This window comes from Notolepis coatsorum, assembly GCF_963971535.1.
Source record: "Notolepis coatsorum genome assembly, chromosome: 7".
In the NCBI taxonomy this organism is placed as follows: domain Eukaryota; kingdom Metazoa; phylum Chordata; class Actinopteri; order Aulopiformes; family Paralepididae; genus Notolepis; species Notolepis coatsorum.
This window is the reverse complement of record NC_140171.1, coordinates 113,986,879-114,004,378: the sequence shown is the minus strand read 5'-3', so window position 1 is coordinate 114,004,378 and position 17,500 is coordinate 113,986,879. Positions and strand designations below refer to the sequence as shown.

Genomic DNA, 17,500 nt, shown 5'->3' with positions numbered 1-17,500 from the left:
TCTTCTTCTTCTTCTTCTTCTTCTTCTTCTTCTTCTTCTTCTTCTTCTTCTTCTTCTTCTTCTTCTTCTTCTTCTTCTTCTTCTTCTTCTTCTTCTTCTTCTTCTAGGTTCACAGGGCCATGTCCACGGCAGTCAGACAACCTCGATGCAGTTTGTCATGGACACTTCGAAATTCTGGTTCCGTCCACATATCAGCAGAGTAGAAGGTGGGAATCTGAAAACGCAATTTCTTATGATGTGCAATTGATTTAAAAAAAATAACAGGGTACACTATGATTTGTTTATCTGTTTTCTTTTTGTTGTCTTTTTTTTAGGGATGTCCGATATTATCGGCCTACCGATATTATCGGCCGATAAAATGTGATATCGGAAAATATTGGTATCGTTTTTTTTATTTTTATTTTTTTTGTAACCTTTATTTACCCAGGCAAGCAAGTAAGAACAAATTCTGATTTTATTTATTGTCAAAAGTATGCATAATGGGGGGAGCTCCAGTAGCTCACCGCGTATCTCGGCGCTATTTCGGCGTCGGGGACAACCGTGCGCGTCACGGATCTGGGGTACACGAGTTCGACTCCCGGACTCGCCGTATTTTCTCAGAGTGTCTTCCCCTGATCTATATCCCATTCAACCTGTTTCTGTCGATCATGCTTGACCAGAAAAAAAAGCGATAAACGCTAAAAAATGAAAAAAAGAAAGAAAAAGAAAATGCATAATGTTGTGTTAATTCCACAACAAGAGATATGTAATGTTAATTACCTGAAATTATTCCATATATCGGTATCGGTTGATATTGGTTGATATCGGTATCGGAAATTAAGAGTTGGACAATATCGGTATATCGGTATCGGTAAAAAAGCCAATATTGAGCATCCCTACTTTTTTTTATTATCTTTTGTATATATATATATATATATATATATATATATATATATGTCAAATGAACAGATATATTTTAGTTTTTATACTTGTTCGAAAATTTTTAATCATTCATTCATTCATTCATTCATTCATTCATTCATTCATTCATTCATTCATCATTTGTAGCTGAAGCCCAGGTGCAGAGGAAGGAGCCTGGGGCCTTTGTGGTGAGAGAGAGCACGTCCTACCGAGGCTGTTTTGGACTGACTGTAAAAGTGGACCGGGTCCCCACCAACATCTCTCCTACAAACCAGATAGGTAATCCTCAACGACACGGTCTATACACCCGAATATAACTAATGTATACAACCTTACAAACCCGTTTGGAAATAATATCCCCAAATAATGAATTGTAAACAACAGCGACTGTACGGGCCCTGGCGGCCAGAATCGACACTACCTCAACCTGTAGTCTACCCATAACACTGTATGATAGCTATGTACAATAATATTGTATATGCCGTATATATATTTATCTATATCTGCATAATGAATAGAATAGAATAGAAATACTTTATTTATCCCGAAGGAAATTCAGCACTACAGATCACTCACAGTAAACAGTAAACATTTAGGTAGTCAGAAACAAAAGTCACGAATAAGAATAAAAATAAGAATAAATAATAAGATATACGGTCCGGGATATACATTCTGTTATGTATATACACACGTTCTAAAATATAAAATATACAGCCAAAAATATACAGAGATATATAGTAAGTGTACAGTACTAAGTGTAAAATTGTAAAAATTTCGATTTAAAAGTAAAAGTCCAGGAATATTATGCCAGATATACTGTCACTCTGTGCTCAGGGATGCAGTGAGGCACAGTGATGCGTTATAAAGTTTGATGGCTGTCGGAATGAAGGACTTCCTGTGCCGTTCAGTGTTGCAAGAGACCTGAGATGACCTGGTGATAATCACATACTCAGCTCTGCCGACTTGAACAAGCACGTCTGTACAGTGGGTATATCCCCTGATCAGTGGCAGTGCAGGAGAGCCGTCTGTAAACACAGAAGAAGACCAATTGTTTACAGTGCTGAGGGCACCCAGAGCCATAATCACAGTAATTGCCCCTGCAAGATGATCAAGTCATCTTGGTGGACTACTATAGTCAAAACCACCACTGTCCTCCATTCAAATTCTACTTAAGTGAAAGTAGAGAAGTATTTGCTATTGAATGTATTTAAGTATCTAAAGTAAAAGTACACATTCTACATGACGTTTGTGTATCCATTGACCTCTATAGGTTATGTTAAAGTGGTGTTTGTTCCAGTTATGCTGCTCTGATTTAAGGTTATGTTAAAGTGGTATGTTATGCTGCTCTGATTATGTCCTCTTGAAGTTGACAGGCTTCGAATGTGAAAGTATATAATCTTCATAAATGTTTTATTTAAAATGAAAATACTCACATAAAGTACAAGTAGCTAAAAATTTTACTTAAGTACAGTAAAAAATACTTTCCACCACTGCTGATTATACATTGACTGTCTCTTTGCCTTGACACTTTTTCCTAATAGGAGAGAGCAGTGCGGAGCTCGTTAGGCACTTCCTTATTGAATCATCAGCCAAGGGCGTCCGCATCAAAGGCCCTTCTCAAGAAGCATACTTTGGTAAGTATAAGGCGTTAACGTCAACTTAATCACACCCCCAGTTAACGAGTATCTATCAAATTTAATTAAATATTCAGTACAATCAAAATCTTGTCGCAATTTCTTTTTAACAGAAGGCATGTTGACATGAAATTGCCCAAAATGTTAGAACTGTTGTTGTGAAAATTATAACTAAAGCGTTTTGCTTTGATGATCACCCTGGATATCAACAAAATCAAGCCATTTCAAATATGCCTGAAACCTGAATGAGAGTTGTTCCACTTGCGTTCCACTGTCAAACATCTCTGCCCAAAGAGGCAGTAAACTAACCGGTGCTGCCTATATGCTGCCATGTTGAATCAATAATATTATATTATTGTTCCCCCCATAATCTTTTTGTCTCTTTTATAAATATATCCGAACATTTAAAAAAGGACATGTGGAGCGGATAATGTGACAACGTTACCAGAGAATGTAATAATAACATCACTGTATTTACAGTATGTTTTACATTTCCGTTGTTATTACATCTCCCAGTGTTCCAGGCCTGGTATTGTTCCCCCTTCTAGGTCTCTTTATAGGCATGAGGTCATAGGGTGTGCTCTCCTTTCCACTCAAACAGCCATTACTCCATTACTTATCAGTACCACTGTCAGAGGGTGTGTGTGTGTGTGTGTGTGTGTGTGTGTGTGTGTGTGTGTGTGTGTGTGTGTGTGTGTGTGTGTGTGTGTGTGTGTGTGTGTGTGTGTGTGTGTGTGTGTGTGTGTGTGTGTGTGTGTGTGATGCATGCTGTACACACAGAACATTATATCTGCTTCCACGGAAATGCATGTTTGAATTCCTGATAAAAAAATTATCTTCACATCCTGTTGTTTGCTCATTACCTAACTGGGACATCTGGGACATTGAACCCTTGTGTTGCGTTAATTACAGCTCAATAAAATAATAAGGTAGCAGTCCCTATAAGACAAGGTATTGCTATCACTTCATGGAGCTGTAATTAACACGAGACAAGGGTTAAATGTCCCCAATGACATCACTGGTGACCATTTACTCTCAATAACAGTCAAACTAAATGAATGTGTGCAAAATTGTGAGTTTTTGGATGTGTGTGAGATTGTGTGAAATACATCAATGTTGTTATTTGGTGAGGTGCCCATTTAAGGTGTAGTGTGTGACTGAAAATCATGTTTTTTTGTATTGTATGACAGTGACAGCCCCCAGAAGACTATTCTATGGGGCAGGTCATGCATTCAGGCCTGAGTAGACGTACCTGTATTGCTGGTATTACATTTTGTTGTGTCAAGTTACAGATAATTACCTACCTGTTTTTGTGCTACATGAGACGATATATGCTACTCAACAATAAAGAAAAGAATGAGTCTGACACAATCTGTGATTTTACCATCTTTGCAGGTAGTCTGTCTGCCCTGATCTATCAACACACCATCGCATCATATGCTTTACCCTGCAAACTGAGGCTCCAGTCCCATGGTAGGCCCATGCTACAAACAACTATGTCTGTTTGTGTGTGTGTGTGTGTGTGTGTGTGTGTGTGTGTGTGTGTGTGTGTGTGTGTGTGTGTGTGTGTGTGTGTGTGTGTGTGTGTGTGTGTGTGTGTGTGTGTGTGTGTGTGTGTGTGCGTGCGTGCGTGCGTGCGTGCGTGTGTACTTTTATTTCTATACTACAGGGGACACTGACCCAGTGGTGCAGTCGTGGTCACACGCGGTTACACGCCGTGTTACTAGATGATCAGTACGCGCGCACAAAGATGCGCTCTATCCATTCGTTGTGCGCTAAGTACGCGCGTGCGTGGCGTGTTACCAGCAGTGTCGGCGCCATGGGGGGTCATTCGCGGGCCATGCCCCCCCAGATGGCGCACTGTGCCCCTCCAAACGTCATGGGCAATTGTTATAAAAAAATAAAATAATTAAACATAATTTTTTTTTTATTATAGTAAAAGTCTGATGTTTTCCTTTATAAATAGGCTATTTAGCCTATTATTAAACGAAATTAAACAAAAAAAAGTCTTAAAAGAAGTGTATGTTTGAGCGCACGCTGATTGGTGTGTGTGTTTGAATTTGTTATTGCGTTATTGGTCACGTTGAGTTGATGGGTTGGGTAGTCAGAGCGTGACTGCGTGACTTGAGTGAGCGTGAAAAGTACAATAGAGTCAGTGGGTAAAATATAACACTTGGAGACGGACATAAAATGGATATATACGAAAATGGTTGCATGCCATGCATGGTGGGGCAGGGGGGGGCACCTAAGGCTTCTTCACGGCCTCTTCCCTGGTAACGGTCCTCCAACATCTAACGCTGAAGAGCTTTCGGTAAGTTAGGCGTCATGAAGACGAAGTCTGGCCAAGAAGCGCCCGGTGCTGCCGCTGCAGGTGCATCTGTCACAGCAGAAGCTAGCATGGTCTATAATCATAATATGTCATAATAATAATAATGGATAATATAATGGATCGCCTATAAAATTGAGGCAGAGTTTGAAGTTGCAAAAGACCTCACGCGAAAGTGGGACACCGTCCTGAGGAGATTTAGTGCCACGACTCGCCGCCTCCAACTCTTCTCATGGGTAAGTCATACGACTCATACTGTTTAATTTAAGCCGCCTTGCCCCTTGTTATTATTAATAATACTTTCACTTGTTAATGAATTTAAGCCCAGCCTCGGGCTATTTCATACTGTTTAATTTGTGTGTGTGAGACGCGAGTGTGTTTGTGACGTGAGAGAGAGAAAAAGAGAGAGAGAGACTGTCTTATCCCTTATGCGCACTCATGTTTTGAAATGTGTGTTGGTTCGCGGGAAATTCGTTTTCTGAAGCCTATATTTTATTTATGTATGCCCCCCCGCTGTTACAATATGCCCCCCCCGTAAGTTGGGTCTGGCGCCGACTCTGGTTACCAGTTCCCATATTACGACTGCACCACTGCACTGACCTGTTTACACACTCACGCAGTGGGTACCAAAAACATTATGGGGACAAATTTGGGTGTCCCCATAACACAAATTAAGTTATGGTTATTATTAGGTTATGGTTAGGGTTAGGTTATGTTTATGGTTATGATTAGGTTATGCTTAGGGACCGGGTTAGGGTTAGGTTATGGTTATGGTTAGGGATAAGGTTAGGGTTAGTTACAGAATGCATGTAAGTCTATGTAATGTCCCCATATTTCACATAAACAAACATGAGTGTGTGTGTGTGTGTGTGTGTGTGTGTGTGTGTGTGTGTGTGTGTGTGTGTGTGTGTGTGTGTGTGTGTGTGTGTGTGTGTGTGTGTGTGTGTGTGTGTGTGTGTGTGTGTGTGTGTGTGTGTGTGTGTGTGTGTGTGTGTGTGTGTGTGTGTGTGTGTGTGTGTGTGTGTGTGTGCGTGCGTGCGTGCGTGCGTGCGTGCGTGCGTGCGTGCGTGCGTGCGTGCGTGAGTGAGTGAGAGTATGTGTGTGTGTGATTGTTACATATACCGCCAATCTCTGTGGCCCTGGTACCATATCATGCAACCAATGTAACTGTCCACACAGATCTGGGACCAGGAGAAGAGACAACTGAGGAGACGGCTTCACAGGAGAAGAGTAGAACTGGTGAGACAGCATGCTACCTAATATAACATCACCTTTCTACGAGATGTCTTCTAGACATTGTATCACTGGGACAAGCAATGTATAGGTAAAAGTATTTAAAAATGCTCCGTACCCTATATACTGTAGCAGACTGGAAGCCTTTATTAGCTACTGCTACAGCTCCTTCAATGTGTGAGTTAGTTCCATGTAATCACTGAGTCATTCTCGTTTGAAAGTGTGTGTGTAATATAGACCTGTTCGCTGTATACGTCAGACTCAGTGTGCGCGGGCATCAAGGGGGCAAAAGGAACGTAATCCTGGTCAGAACAACGGGGCAGACTACAATATATTTGCATTTGTTAGCCATGCTAGCTAGATCTAAACAATCAATCCACGCCAAATCTAGATATGTAAAAAGGTGAAAGGCTCACACTCACAGCCATGCTGCTGAATTGGCTAAATGACATCCAGCCGTTTTCGTTTTAAAACAACTTTTAGTCAGGGGAGTGTCATGGTTTCTCCATAGAGCCCCGTAGTACCTTTTTAGCGCAGCAGCTCGTGCAGGTAAGGGGGCAACTTAGTCACGTGACTGAGTTGGTATTGCTGATTGGCTCGAACACTGTATGTTTGTATACAGCGAACAGGTCTATAGGCTGTTTGGCCTAAAACTTGGCATCTTGTGATATGTCATGATGGATACCAAAATATCCTTGGCTTTAATTGTAGGCTAATAATCCGGATGGCAGCCTTAGACTTGCAGTTAGTGGCTGGAGGACTGTGGTCCTGTTGAGGAGGAAGGCCCAGCGGCTCTGTCTCTGCTCACTATGTAATTCAAGTTCAAGTTCAAGTTCCTTTTATTGCCACACGGCCAGGCCAGGGTAGAAGGATGTGACCTCTGTTCATTCAATTCAATTAAATTCAAACCTTTAGTAATTCTCGAAAGGACAATTGAGGTCACCCGTCGAGTGGTAGTCGAGACTTAGACATTACAATGCATACATTTCTTTCAATATAATAAATAATAAATAAATATGAATAACTCTATCTATATAGCACTTTTCACACATGGACCGCAGTCCAGAGTGCCCCACAGCAATTAGTATAAATTGAACATAGGCATAAAATCAGCATATAGTTGACAGAATAAAAAAACAATGCATAAATTGTAGACATAAGAATAGGTATAAAAGACAATAAAGGTAGTGCAACGTAAATGTGCAGACATAAGAATAGGCATAAAATAACCACAAAAAGTACAATGTTGCTTGAAGGCATGTGAACCCCCTTGAAACTGCCAGTCCCCCAAACACCCCACATCAATTCCCACCACATCCCCATCCAAGACACGCCCCCCGATAAAGTATGCCATGACTTTAATATAATATCATTTAATATAATATTTGAGTCTGTACACAGTATTTGTGTTTCATGTTTTTATGTATTTTATGTAGTCAGGTCAGATGCAATTTCTTTTTTATTATTATTTTTTTTATTATCTTTTTTCCCCCTCCTTCTTTTTCCCGATTTTTCTCCCATCCCACTGTTAGTCGTTATGCCAATTCCCAACCCCCTTCCTGGTTGTTGCACACTTTCCCCTACTGTTGGTCCGAGAGGCCGGAGACTGTCACATGCTTTCCTCCGACGCATGTGCAGCCAGCCGGCAGCCAGCCTGGCCGCGCAGATTCTCACCGGGAGAGTGTAACGTGTGGAAGGTCGCACTACCTCTCCAGATCCTACCCTTGCTGAGCAGGCGCCCCGACCGAACTGTAGGGGTCGCTGTCCACAACGCCCAGGACCCACCCACGGCTCCCCTCCCCCTAACTCAGCCAAACGAGTTAGTATAGCGATCAGCCAGAGCCAAGGCAATGCTGACTCTCCGGGAGTCGAGACCGCAGCCTCTTGCATTGGTGACGAGCACAATCTCCGCTACGCCACCTGACCGCCCAAAATCTTCTTTTGAAGATTAATTATTTCTGTACTGACATGACTCTGGAGCTTGCACATATATAGGGGTGACAATGGCTCAGGAGGTAGAGCGGTTGTCTGGTAATCGGAAGATTCCCGGTTAGATTCCAGCTCCTCCCTGCAGCACGTCGAAGTGTCCTTGAGCAAGACACTTAACCCACCTGTTCCAGACAATGTGAAAATCCGCATAAAATATATACCTAGGTAAATGGAATATTGCTCCACTTCTACAAGGGCTATTTGCATATTCTTGGTATCTAGGTACATCTATGGACCTCAGGGAATGTATTCATAGTGTCAGAAATATTGTGTCTATTACTAGGCTTGCTTAAATTGTGATGAAACAAAGGAGAATATGAATTATGATTTTTCTTTGCATCTTTGACAGTGAATAACACCATGATAATAATGACCAAACTTAAAAAACTGCCACTGATCTTGTTCAGTACCCTCTTGAGATCATGTGTACAAAAAAATCGAAGGAAATTAATAAAGGGAAGATGATAAAACCGAAGGTTCTGTAGATACAGTACTGAATTCTCCCATCCGGACCAATGCAATTTGAAATATTATTATAGAATATAGAATAGATGCTTATACATTACCTTATTATAGCCAATTCGCACATTTATATATATATACATATATTATCTTTCAAATGCCCAAGTTCAATTTGGATTTAGTATCACCAGGTGTGCATAAGAACTAGAGCTGGGCCGTTAACGGGCCGTAAGTACATTTTTTTTTCTTTTTTCTTTTTTTTTAAATTTTTTTTTTAACCTTTATTTACCCAGGGTAGGTTCGCTGAGCACATATGCTCTTTTTCAGGAACGCCCTGCTTCACATTCACACAGTTCCATTCACACCTGGGAGCTGCCCAGTACAACCACAGTTGACACCATTGGCCACTGAGCAACTCCACTGGAGCAGTTGATTCAAGCCATTGTCACATAGTTCAAGTTTGAAATTATTCTTTCTGTTTTGCTCCTGAGAGTGTGCTAGATACTGTACTGTACTGGTAATATTATTTATTTGTGTTAACTTCTGAATAAAACAACTTATTAAACACAAGTACATCTTATTGAACATTATTTTGATATTTCATTACCAATTATCATAGCAAAACAGCTTTTTCAAACAGTCTGTAATGCATTTTGGAAACGGGAGATGGGCTCATGGTGTAATGGGCCACCTGGCCTGAGAAACATAAGGAGGAAAGAAAAAGTAAGGACTTACTTCTGGTCATTATTTGGGTAGAACACACATATTTTGAATGCCTTCGGCAGGTTTTTTTTTTTTTTTTTTTTGAGCCATTTTAATCTAGATTAATCTAGATTAAATCCAGGATTGCAGATAGATTAATCTAGATTAAAAAAATTAATCTATGCCCACCTCTAATAAGAACAGATAATGATATTTACTGTAATCTAGTGTACTTTTTTATTTTCCCCACAGTGCAACCGTTTTGAAACTAATTTCAGATCTAATTGTTCCTACATGCTAACAATAGGGAGGAGAAACTAACTGTGTTTCAATATTTGTCAAAAACGTTACCTTTTGTGGCTTATTATCGCGAATCATAACAATTATTGATATGATTCATTCAGAACGCTGAACTTTGAACCACCACAGTAGGTGACAGGAAGTGTAGTTCGGAAAGATTCCAACGCTGGTCGACAGCTATGCATGTCCTCTACAAAATGGCTGCAAAAAGACTACAATTCCCATGGTTCAAAATGTTCATTTCCGGTTTCCGGCTTGGCTAGACGATCAAAAATCGAAAACTTAAAACTATCTTATGGCACTTTTAACCTATTGCTAAACTAACGTATTGATGATAATATACATTATACATGCTTTTGTGACATGTTATTGATGTTAATACTTGAAAACGTTTGATTTAAAAATCGCAAATTTTTTGCATCACTCTGAAAAATATGGATCTATGATCATAATGTCATTTTGGGGTCGGTACCGACCCTAAGGGGTGGAACAGGTTGCTCCCGATGAGCAGGTTGGCACCTTGCATGGTTGCCTCCGCCGTCGGTGTGTGAACGTGTGAGTGAATGGGTCAATATGAGGCATACGTTGTATAGCGCTTTGAACGCTGTATACATGCAGTCCATTAACCATTTACATACAGTATGGTGCCGAAATGTCTCTGGGGTATCTGGCATGTATTGTTCATGTCTGTGGACATAAACCGCAGTGGTGAAAAGTAACTAAGTACTTTTACTCACATACTGTACTTAAGTACAATTTCGAGCTACTTGTACTTTTCATTTTAGGGAACTTTATACTTTTACTCCACTACATTTATCTGAACCCATCAGTTACTAGTTACTTTAAAAAAAGATTTTGCATAGAAAACATGGCAAAAATATATGAAGATTATATACTTTCACATTTGAAGCCTGTCAACGTCAAGAGGACATAATCAGAGCAGCAAAACTGGACCACATACCGCTTTAACACAACCTGTAGAGGTCAATGGATCGAGGATTTAATGCTCCCAAGCACTGGAATACACAAACGTTATGTAGAATGCATACTTTTACTTTAGATACTTAAGTACATTCAATAGAAAATACTTCTATACTTTTACTTACGTAGAATTTGAATGGAGGACTTTTACTTTTACCGGAGTACTCATTTATCTGGGTATTTCTACTTTTACTTAAGTAAAGGAACTGTATACTTTTTCCACCACTGATGTACCATCATGTGTCATGGCTAACTATTATTACATGTGTCTTTTCCACAGCGTGTAATTATCTCTACCTGAACGCCGTTCCTACTGAGATGTTGACGGGGGCCTGTGCGGTGCAGAGGGCAGTGACCTCTACCCTCCAGAAGGACCCCGGGACCATCACACCCACCTTAGTCAACCTGAATGTGTCTTTGAAGGGTCTTACCATGACTGACATCAAGAGGAAGTAAGAAGCGCCTTATTCACAACAAACTATGTTTAATAGACAAATAACTGTCTGATTCATTTAACTTGACGGTTAACTTAGGGCAGGAAAAACCAAATTTTAACTGATGGCAAAGCATTTTTAATACGTCTGTTACATTCTAACAAAATGGATTCTCGATTCCTCACAGACTCTTCTTCAGACGCCATTACCCTGCTCACCTGTTGAGTTACAGCGGAGAAGACCCTGATGGGCGACAGTAAGTACTGCAGCCTTGTAAGCACAGTAAGCACGACAGTAAGCACAGTAGGCTGCAACAGTCTCGTCAAAAAACGTAAATAAAGTACTAATCTCGACCACAGGAAAATAGGTACATAATGTACGTTATGTTGTAACTATATGTAATATATTTACGTATACCACCACAAGCATCGTTTTTTTTATTTCTACTTTCTGCAATACGAAATGTAAATATATTACATATGGCTATAACATAACATATAAAAATTTACCTTTTTCCTGTGGTTGACAAGTACTTTATTTACGTATTTTAAGCGAGATCGGGTTGACAGTAGCTATATGTTTCATGACACCTGTAAGCACCACCAGTCTGTATACCAAGAGGCATATTATTATTCTCAACAAAAGATTAATGCACCGCTCTTCCAATGCTCACCATTTCAACCTTTGTTTCTTTTACTTTCATAGGTGGCTGATAGGCTTCAACCCTGGAAGGTAATTTCCTCACAATATTTGTCAGCTTGTATCATCCACTCTGGTGAGCAGGTGCAGGACAAACAAATGATCAACATAAAAAATAATAGAATCCACACACTGTTGCTCTCGCTGTGTTTATTGCGCCCAGTGTTTCGATCGTTGAAGATCCTTTGATCGAAACATTGATCATAATGAATATACAGCGAGAGGGAGTCTAACAGTGTGCAGAATTGCTATTCTAGTCCTTCGATTGAATGATGAATGAATGAATGACGTATTTGACAATATAAAATAACATGTGACAGAAAGCACAGTCAGGAGATACTGCCAAGGATGTACACAAAAAAGCTCAGAGCTTATTTCCATTGTGGTCCTTGTATGGGGGTAGGGGAATGAGATGCTTAGACATGCATCATACAGACTTGACATCACAACACATCACATATACCATTTACCATTTATATACATAACAGACGCATAAAACATGTAAGGGTGCCTTTTAGCTGAGTGTCTGGGTTAATTATAGTCCCTTTTGAGCCATGTCTTTAGGCTGGACTTGAATCTAGCATTTATTACGATTTTTAAGTCACTGGGCAGACTGTTCCAAAAGACAGCTGCAGAATATAAAAATGACTCCTTCCCCATACAACTCCTGAATCTGACTGGCACAAAGTCAGTTGAGCTACGCCTAGTTGGGTATGCATGGGTGTCCCTGATTCGGTTGAAGTAGTTGTTGAAGTACACTGGCACTACCCCGTGCACGATTATCTGAACTAGGCACATCCCTATTTGGTAGCCATCTCATGTTCTCAAAGTGTGATGGGTCAAGGTGGGTTCGGGCGGGTAGCCTTAGTATTACCCTGATTAGCTTGTTTTGTGATGTCTGTAGTTTTATTTTCTGACTTTTGGGGGCGCTGTTGTACCAGGAGCCACACGCATTGTCATAGTGACACTGTATGAGTGCTCCAGCAAGAACGCTGACTGATCTAAAAAATTGGAGATTCTGGCTAGGTATCTAGTCCTGTTATTGATCTTTGTAAGTACTTGTTGAGCCATGCTTTCAAATCAAATCAAATCAAATCAAATCAAATCAAATCAAATTTATTTGTAAGGCCCGACAACACGCGTTAATGTCCCCATGGGCCGTACACGTCTTTTTTAAACAAGTCAAGAAGAAACATAACAATAAGTCAAGAACAGAACAAGAACACCATAAGGTCCAACAAATTTAAAATAAATGCAAATAAATGAAAGAATGCAAGCACTCGGAGTCCCAGACATACCCCACGCGAAGGTAAGGAAAAACTCAATAAAACCTAACAATAGGGAAAAATGTTCCACAGGCAGTGTGGAGGAGAAAAACCTTAGAAGGGCCATTCAAGGGGGGATCTCCCTTCTTAGATGTCGGTGATAGTAGTGTTGCAGACTAACAGTTGGTAAGCATGCACTCAAGTGTGTAGTGAAACACAGATGAGTGCATGCAATAGCAACTGAACATTTTGAAAGATTAAAGATAGAGCTAGAGAGTTCCCATGTTTGTGGTGCTGCAAAAAGCAGACATGGGGGAAAATAGACATCCTAACTAAACTAGACAGATTAATCTAAAGGTCAGTCCCCGCCCAGGTGAGATCAGGGTAGGTTGAAGGAGAGAGAGGAAAGATGGGTCTTAAGCAGGGATTTAAAAGCTTCGACAGAGCAGGCGCCCCTGATGACGGCAGGTAATTTGTTCCACGGGTAGGGAGCGCGGTAGACAAAGGCTCTGTGGCCGGCGGATTTCTTTTTAACCCTAGGAATCGATAGAAGCCCCGCATTTTGTGAGCGCAGAGTACGAACGGGCGAGTATTGAGAGATGAGATCGGATAGATAAAGCGGTGCAAGCCCATTTAAAATTTTGTAGGTGAGGAGTAGCACTTTAAAGTCAGATCGGGCTTGAATAGGAAGCCAGTGTAGGGCGGACAAAACTGGTGTGATGTGATAACATTTTCTAGTCCTAGTTAGTATCCGTGCAGCCGCATTTTGCACGAGTTGAAGATTTTTGATGCTTGAATTAGGTAGGCCTGAAAAAAGTGCATTACAGTAGTCCAGACGTGATGAGACAAAAGCATGAATCAGGGTTTCCCCTGATAAGCTGTTTTCCAGGACGCAACCAAGATATTTCACAGATGTTTTGTCGGTGAGAACAGTATCTCCTATTCTAATGTTAAAACCTGGCGATTTTCTGAGCCTGACCTTTGACCCGAATAGGATGGACTCAGTCTTCCCCACATGGAGGGACAGCTTGTTGTAGCCTAGCCAGTCACTAACCTTCTCTAGTTCTCCCCTCAATATCTGCTCAACCACTTGTTTGTCTTTATGAGACACTAGTAAGGCGGAGTCATCCGCATATAAAAAAAGGTCACATGAGCAAGCTGCTTTCAGGTCAGGAGAAATAGGAGCGGACCCAATACACTCCCCTGCGGGACCCATTTATATCTACCACCTGTTGTCTCCCTGTTAGGTAGGAACCAATACATTTCAGAGCTGCCTCATTAAAGCCTATAGAGCCCTAAGCTTCGTTAACAGGATGTTGTGATCCACTGAATCAATTTGGTTTTGGAACGAGAGGAATAATACCTGACTGTTTTCTTCCCATCAGGATGTTTGGCATCGTGACAAAAGGCACATCGCCCTCCATGGAGAATGTATGCCATGTCTTTGCAGAATCTGACCCCCTTCAACCTCCCAGCCATACCATTGATGTGATTCAGGGAGCCATAGCCAGGCCATAGCCATGCCCCCACACACCCGATCCGGTCAGTGAGAGACAGAAGAAATAAGATGAAGAAGAAGATCTAACAACAAAGGTGTCCTCCAGCAGCAGAACAGTCGCCACACACAGAAGATAACAAGATGGAGGGGTCCCCACGACACGGCATGCTCAGGCAAGGTCTCACCAGCTCATAACACATTTCAAATTTGGTCAATAAATTGGATATAATACTTATAAGACAGTTAACCCATTTGTTTTACAAAGGCATGTGCGACAGTGGCTCAGGAGGTCAGAAGTGTCCTTGAGCAAGACACTTAACCCCTAATTGCTCCCGATGTGCAGGTTGGCACCTTGCATGGTTGCCTCTGCCGTCAGTGTGTGAATGTGTGAGCGAACGGGTGAATGTGAGGAATACAAATTGTAAAGCACTTTGGATAAAAGCGCTATATAAATTGTACCATTTACATGCTAAAAGTGTACAACTGGTGGGTTATACAGTATCCTTTATATTGTATATTGAGGCAATTTTAATCATTATTGTAACAATCCAAATGAGCTGCAGTAGCAGTGTTTCTTAATTTAATATCCCATGTTTCTCATGAAAGTGTAACGGAGGTACCGCGTGTCTATCCACAGTCACGATGGACATGTAGTGAAGTGGCTGTGGACGTTAAGCGGTACTGCAAGTAAACTCACTCCCCAGAGGCATACAGACCCATTACCAAGAAGTGAATTCACCTCTAGTGGTCTGTGAAGACCGGGGTTCAACTCCCACTCAGGGCGATCCCTTAACAGGGGTCGAATCGAAACACAACGCAGAGCAATACGACACCAGTTACAAAAGCGAGGTTGATAAAAAACGGAATTAGCCAGTAAATGTATTGCTATGCAGTTGAAAAGCACCAACATATAGACCTGTTCGCTGTATATGTCAGACTCAGTGTGCGCGTGCATCAAGTGGGGAAACGGAAGGTAATCCTGGCCAGAACAACGGGGCAGACTACAATATATTTGCATTTGTTAGCCATGCTAGCGATCTAAACAATCAATCCATGCCAAAGCTAGATATGTAAAAGGTGAAAGACAAAATGACATCCAGAGTAGACGCTTTTGTTTGAGACTACTTTTAGTCAGGGCCCAGGGGAGTGTCATGGTTTCTCCATAGAGCCCTGTTGTACTTCTTTAGCGCAGCTGCTCGCGCAGGTAGGGGGGCAACTTAGTCAAGTGACTCAGTTGGTATTGCTGATACCTCGAACACGGTAAAACCATTGCACTTCTGCGTTACATTGAGCTCATGGGAGAGAGAGCGTGGGGAGAAAATGAATGAATGTGGACGAGAGCCTTGATATTAAGTGGTTGTTGTTGCTATGGCTGTGGGGGTGCAGGAGACATGATCCAATAATATTTTATATTATATGCCTGAGTCTCCTGAACACAGAGAGACCAATCCCAAGTCGATCTGCACTTTCTTGGCCGAACTATAGTCACTAGGGGAGTAGGTGTGAAAAAGTTACTATAGCTCGGCTTGGAATTAGTTTTAAAATTACCTGAACCTTCTGGAGCTGGTCTCAATGGATGCATTTAATTCTTAATGATTTGGAGGCACATCTGGATTTATATTGCCTCTGTATGAACCCTGATGTTGACGACTTGTGACGAATATTGATGAATGATTTGATTTGATGTTAACTGTCCTGCTGCCAGTCTTGGCCAGGATGCTCTTGTAAACAAGATTTTATTTTTTATCTTAATGAGATCTTTCCTGGTTAAATAAAGGTTATATACATGTTTTTTAAAAGTAGATGCAGAGATTCACCACTGGAAAATGGGCTGTTTCAATGCTTATATAGACCATTTCGATTGTATGCTTCAGAATGTATTTATTATCCTGCACTATGTGTACGATTCCTGTTTTGTATATTACTGCTTCTTTTTTCAATGTATTATATAATTGTATTTTAATAAAACCTGTTGATTTGTAGATTGGTTGTTGATGTCTTGATGTGTAGTCTGAGAGAGAGAGAGAGAGAGAGAGAGAGAGAGAGAGAGAGAGAGAGAGAGAGAGAGAGAGAGAGAGAGAGAGAGAGAGAGAGAGAGAGAGAGAGAGAGAGAGAGAGAGAGAGAAACGCCAACAAGCTTGTTGGAAACAATTCATAAGCTAACTTGGAACTAACCAACACTAAAGTGGTATGGTCAACCTCTCAGAGGAGGGGAACATCATTACACTCCTCTATTAAAAAAAAAAAACACACACAACCATCTGCACATACATAGCCTACATACAATGTTTATTTTTATTTTAAATGATACATTGTTAGATAAAAGCAATCTTTTTCATTCTGAAGATAAAGAGCTCCCAAAATGAAAAACAGAATGTTGCTCGAATGCTCCACGAAGCAACGCAAACTGAAACACAGGAAGGAACTGCATAGATAATAGTTTACCATTTTTACATATTCAGAGGCACCAAACTGCAATGCACAATGGTTCAATTCTTATTTTAAAGTGTAACCAGCGTATTTTCTTTTTTTTCAAATGTTCTTTTCTTTTTAAGTGTAACCAGTCTTATGGATAAGATATCATGTAGTAATAATAATAATAATAATAATAATAATAATAATAATAATAATAATAATAATAATAATAATAATAATAATAATAATAATAATAATAATAATAATAATAATAATAATACATCACAACCCCAAAGTTAAGCATTCAAGATACTGCAGCGATAACTATTTACAAATACTGCCCTCTTCTGGATATGACAGGTTATCTAAATTCTCTGAGACAAAGAAAGTAGGGGGTTAGAGAGCCTCACTGCTGTTCAATTCACAGTGAGTAGGATATGTAGCAGTGAAGGATAAAGGACTGTTTACTGTACAGGATCAACTCGAGTTGCCAGGAGATCTTGTTTTTCTCCGTCTGTAGAGAATGAACTAGAACAATATAGCCCCCCTCAAAAGAACAAGCTTTTGGAAATATCTCAGTGCTGGGTTTCGTCTGACACTCTCTGCAGAGCAAAAACATAAGCATTTACAGACAGAAAATGTACACACAAAAAAAAGACCAC

At 40.6% G+C, this 17,500-nt stretch overlaps 2 protein-coding genes across 2 annotated transcripts in view; one reads left to right on the top strand and one right to left on the bottom strand.

Annotated features, from left to right (window-relative positions):
* Nucleotides 1-16,345, top strand: part of LOC311231317 (tensin-4-like) — a 24,082-nt gene extending 7,737 nt beyond the window's left edge. Inside the window, exons 5-13 of the mRNA XM_084317862.1 lie at nt 108-206; nt 1,048-1,179; nt 2,442-2,534; nt 3,930-4,007; nt 6,040-6,099; nt 10,808-10,979; nt 11,149-11,217; nt 11,667-11,693; nt 14,311-16,345. Of these exons, the coding sequence (XP_084173988.1) occupies nt 108-206; nt 1,048-1,179; nt 2,442-2,534; nt 3,930-4,007; nt 6,040-6,099; nt 10,808-10,979; nt 11,149-11,217; nt 11,667-11,693; nt 14,311-14,443 (863 nt within the window). The 3' untranslated portion in view covers nt 14,444-16,345. The remainder of the gene's footprint in view (nt 1-107; nt 207-1,047; nt 1,180-2,441; nt 2,535-3,929; nt 4,008-6,039; nt 6,100-10,807; nt 10,980-11,148; nt 11,218-11,666; nt 11,694-14,310) is intronic.
* Nucleotides 16,346-16,685: 340 nt separating this feature from the next.
* The window catches only part of LOC311231723 (keratin-like protein KRT222), an 89,743-nt gene continuing 88,928 nt past the window's right edge, over nt 16,686-17,500 (bottom strand). Inside the window, 1 exon segment of the mRNA XM_084318348.1 lies at nt 16,686-17,500. This exon segment is cut by the window's right edge and continues 854 nt beyond it. The gene's annotated coding sequence lies outside the window, so the exon portion shown is untranslated.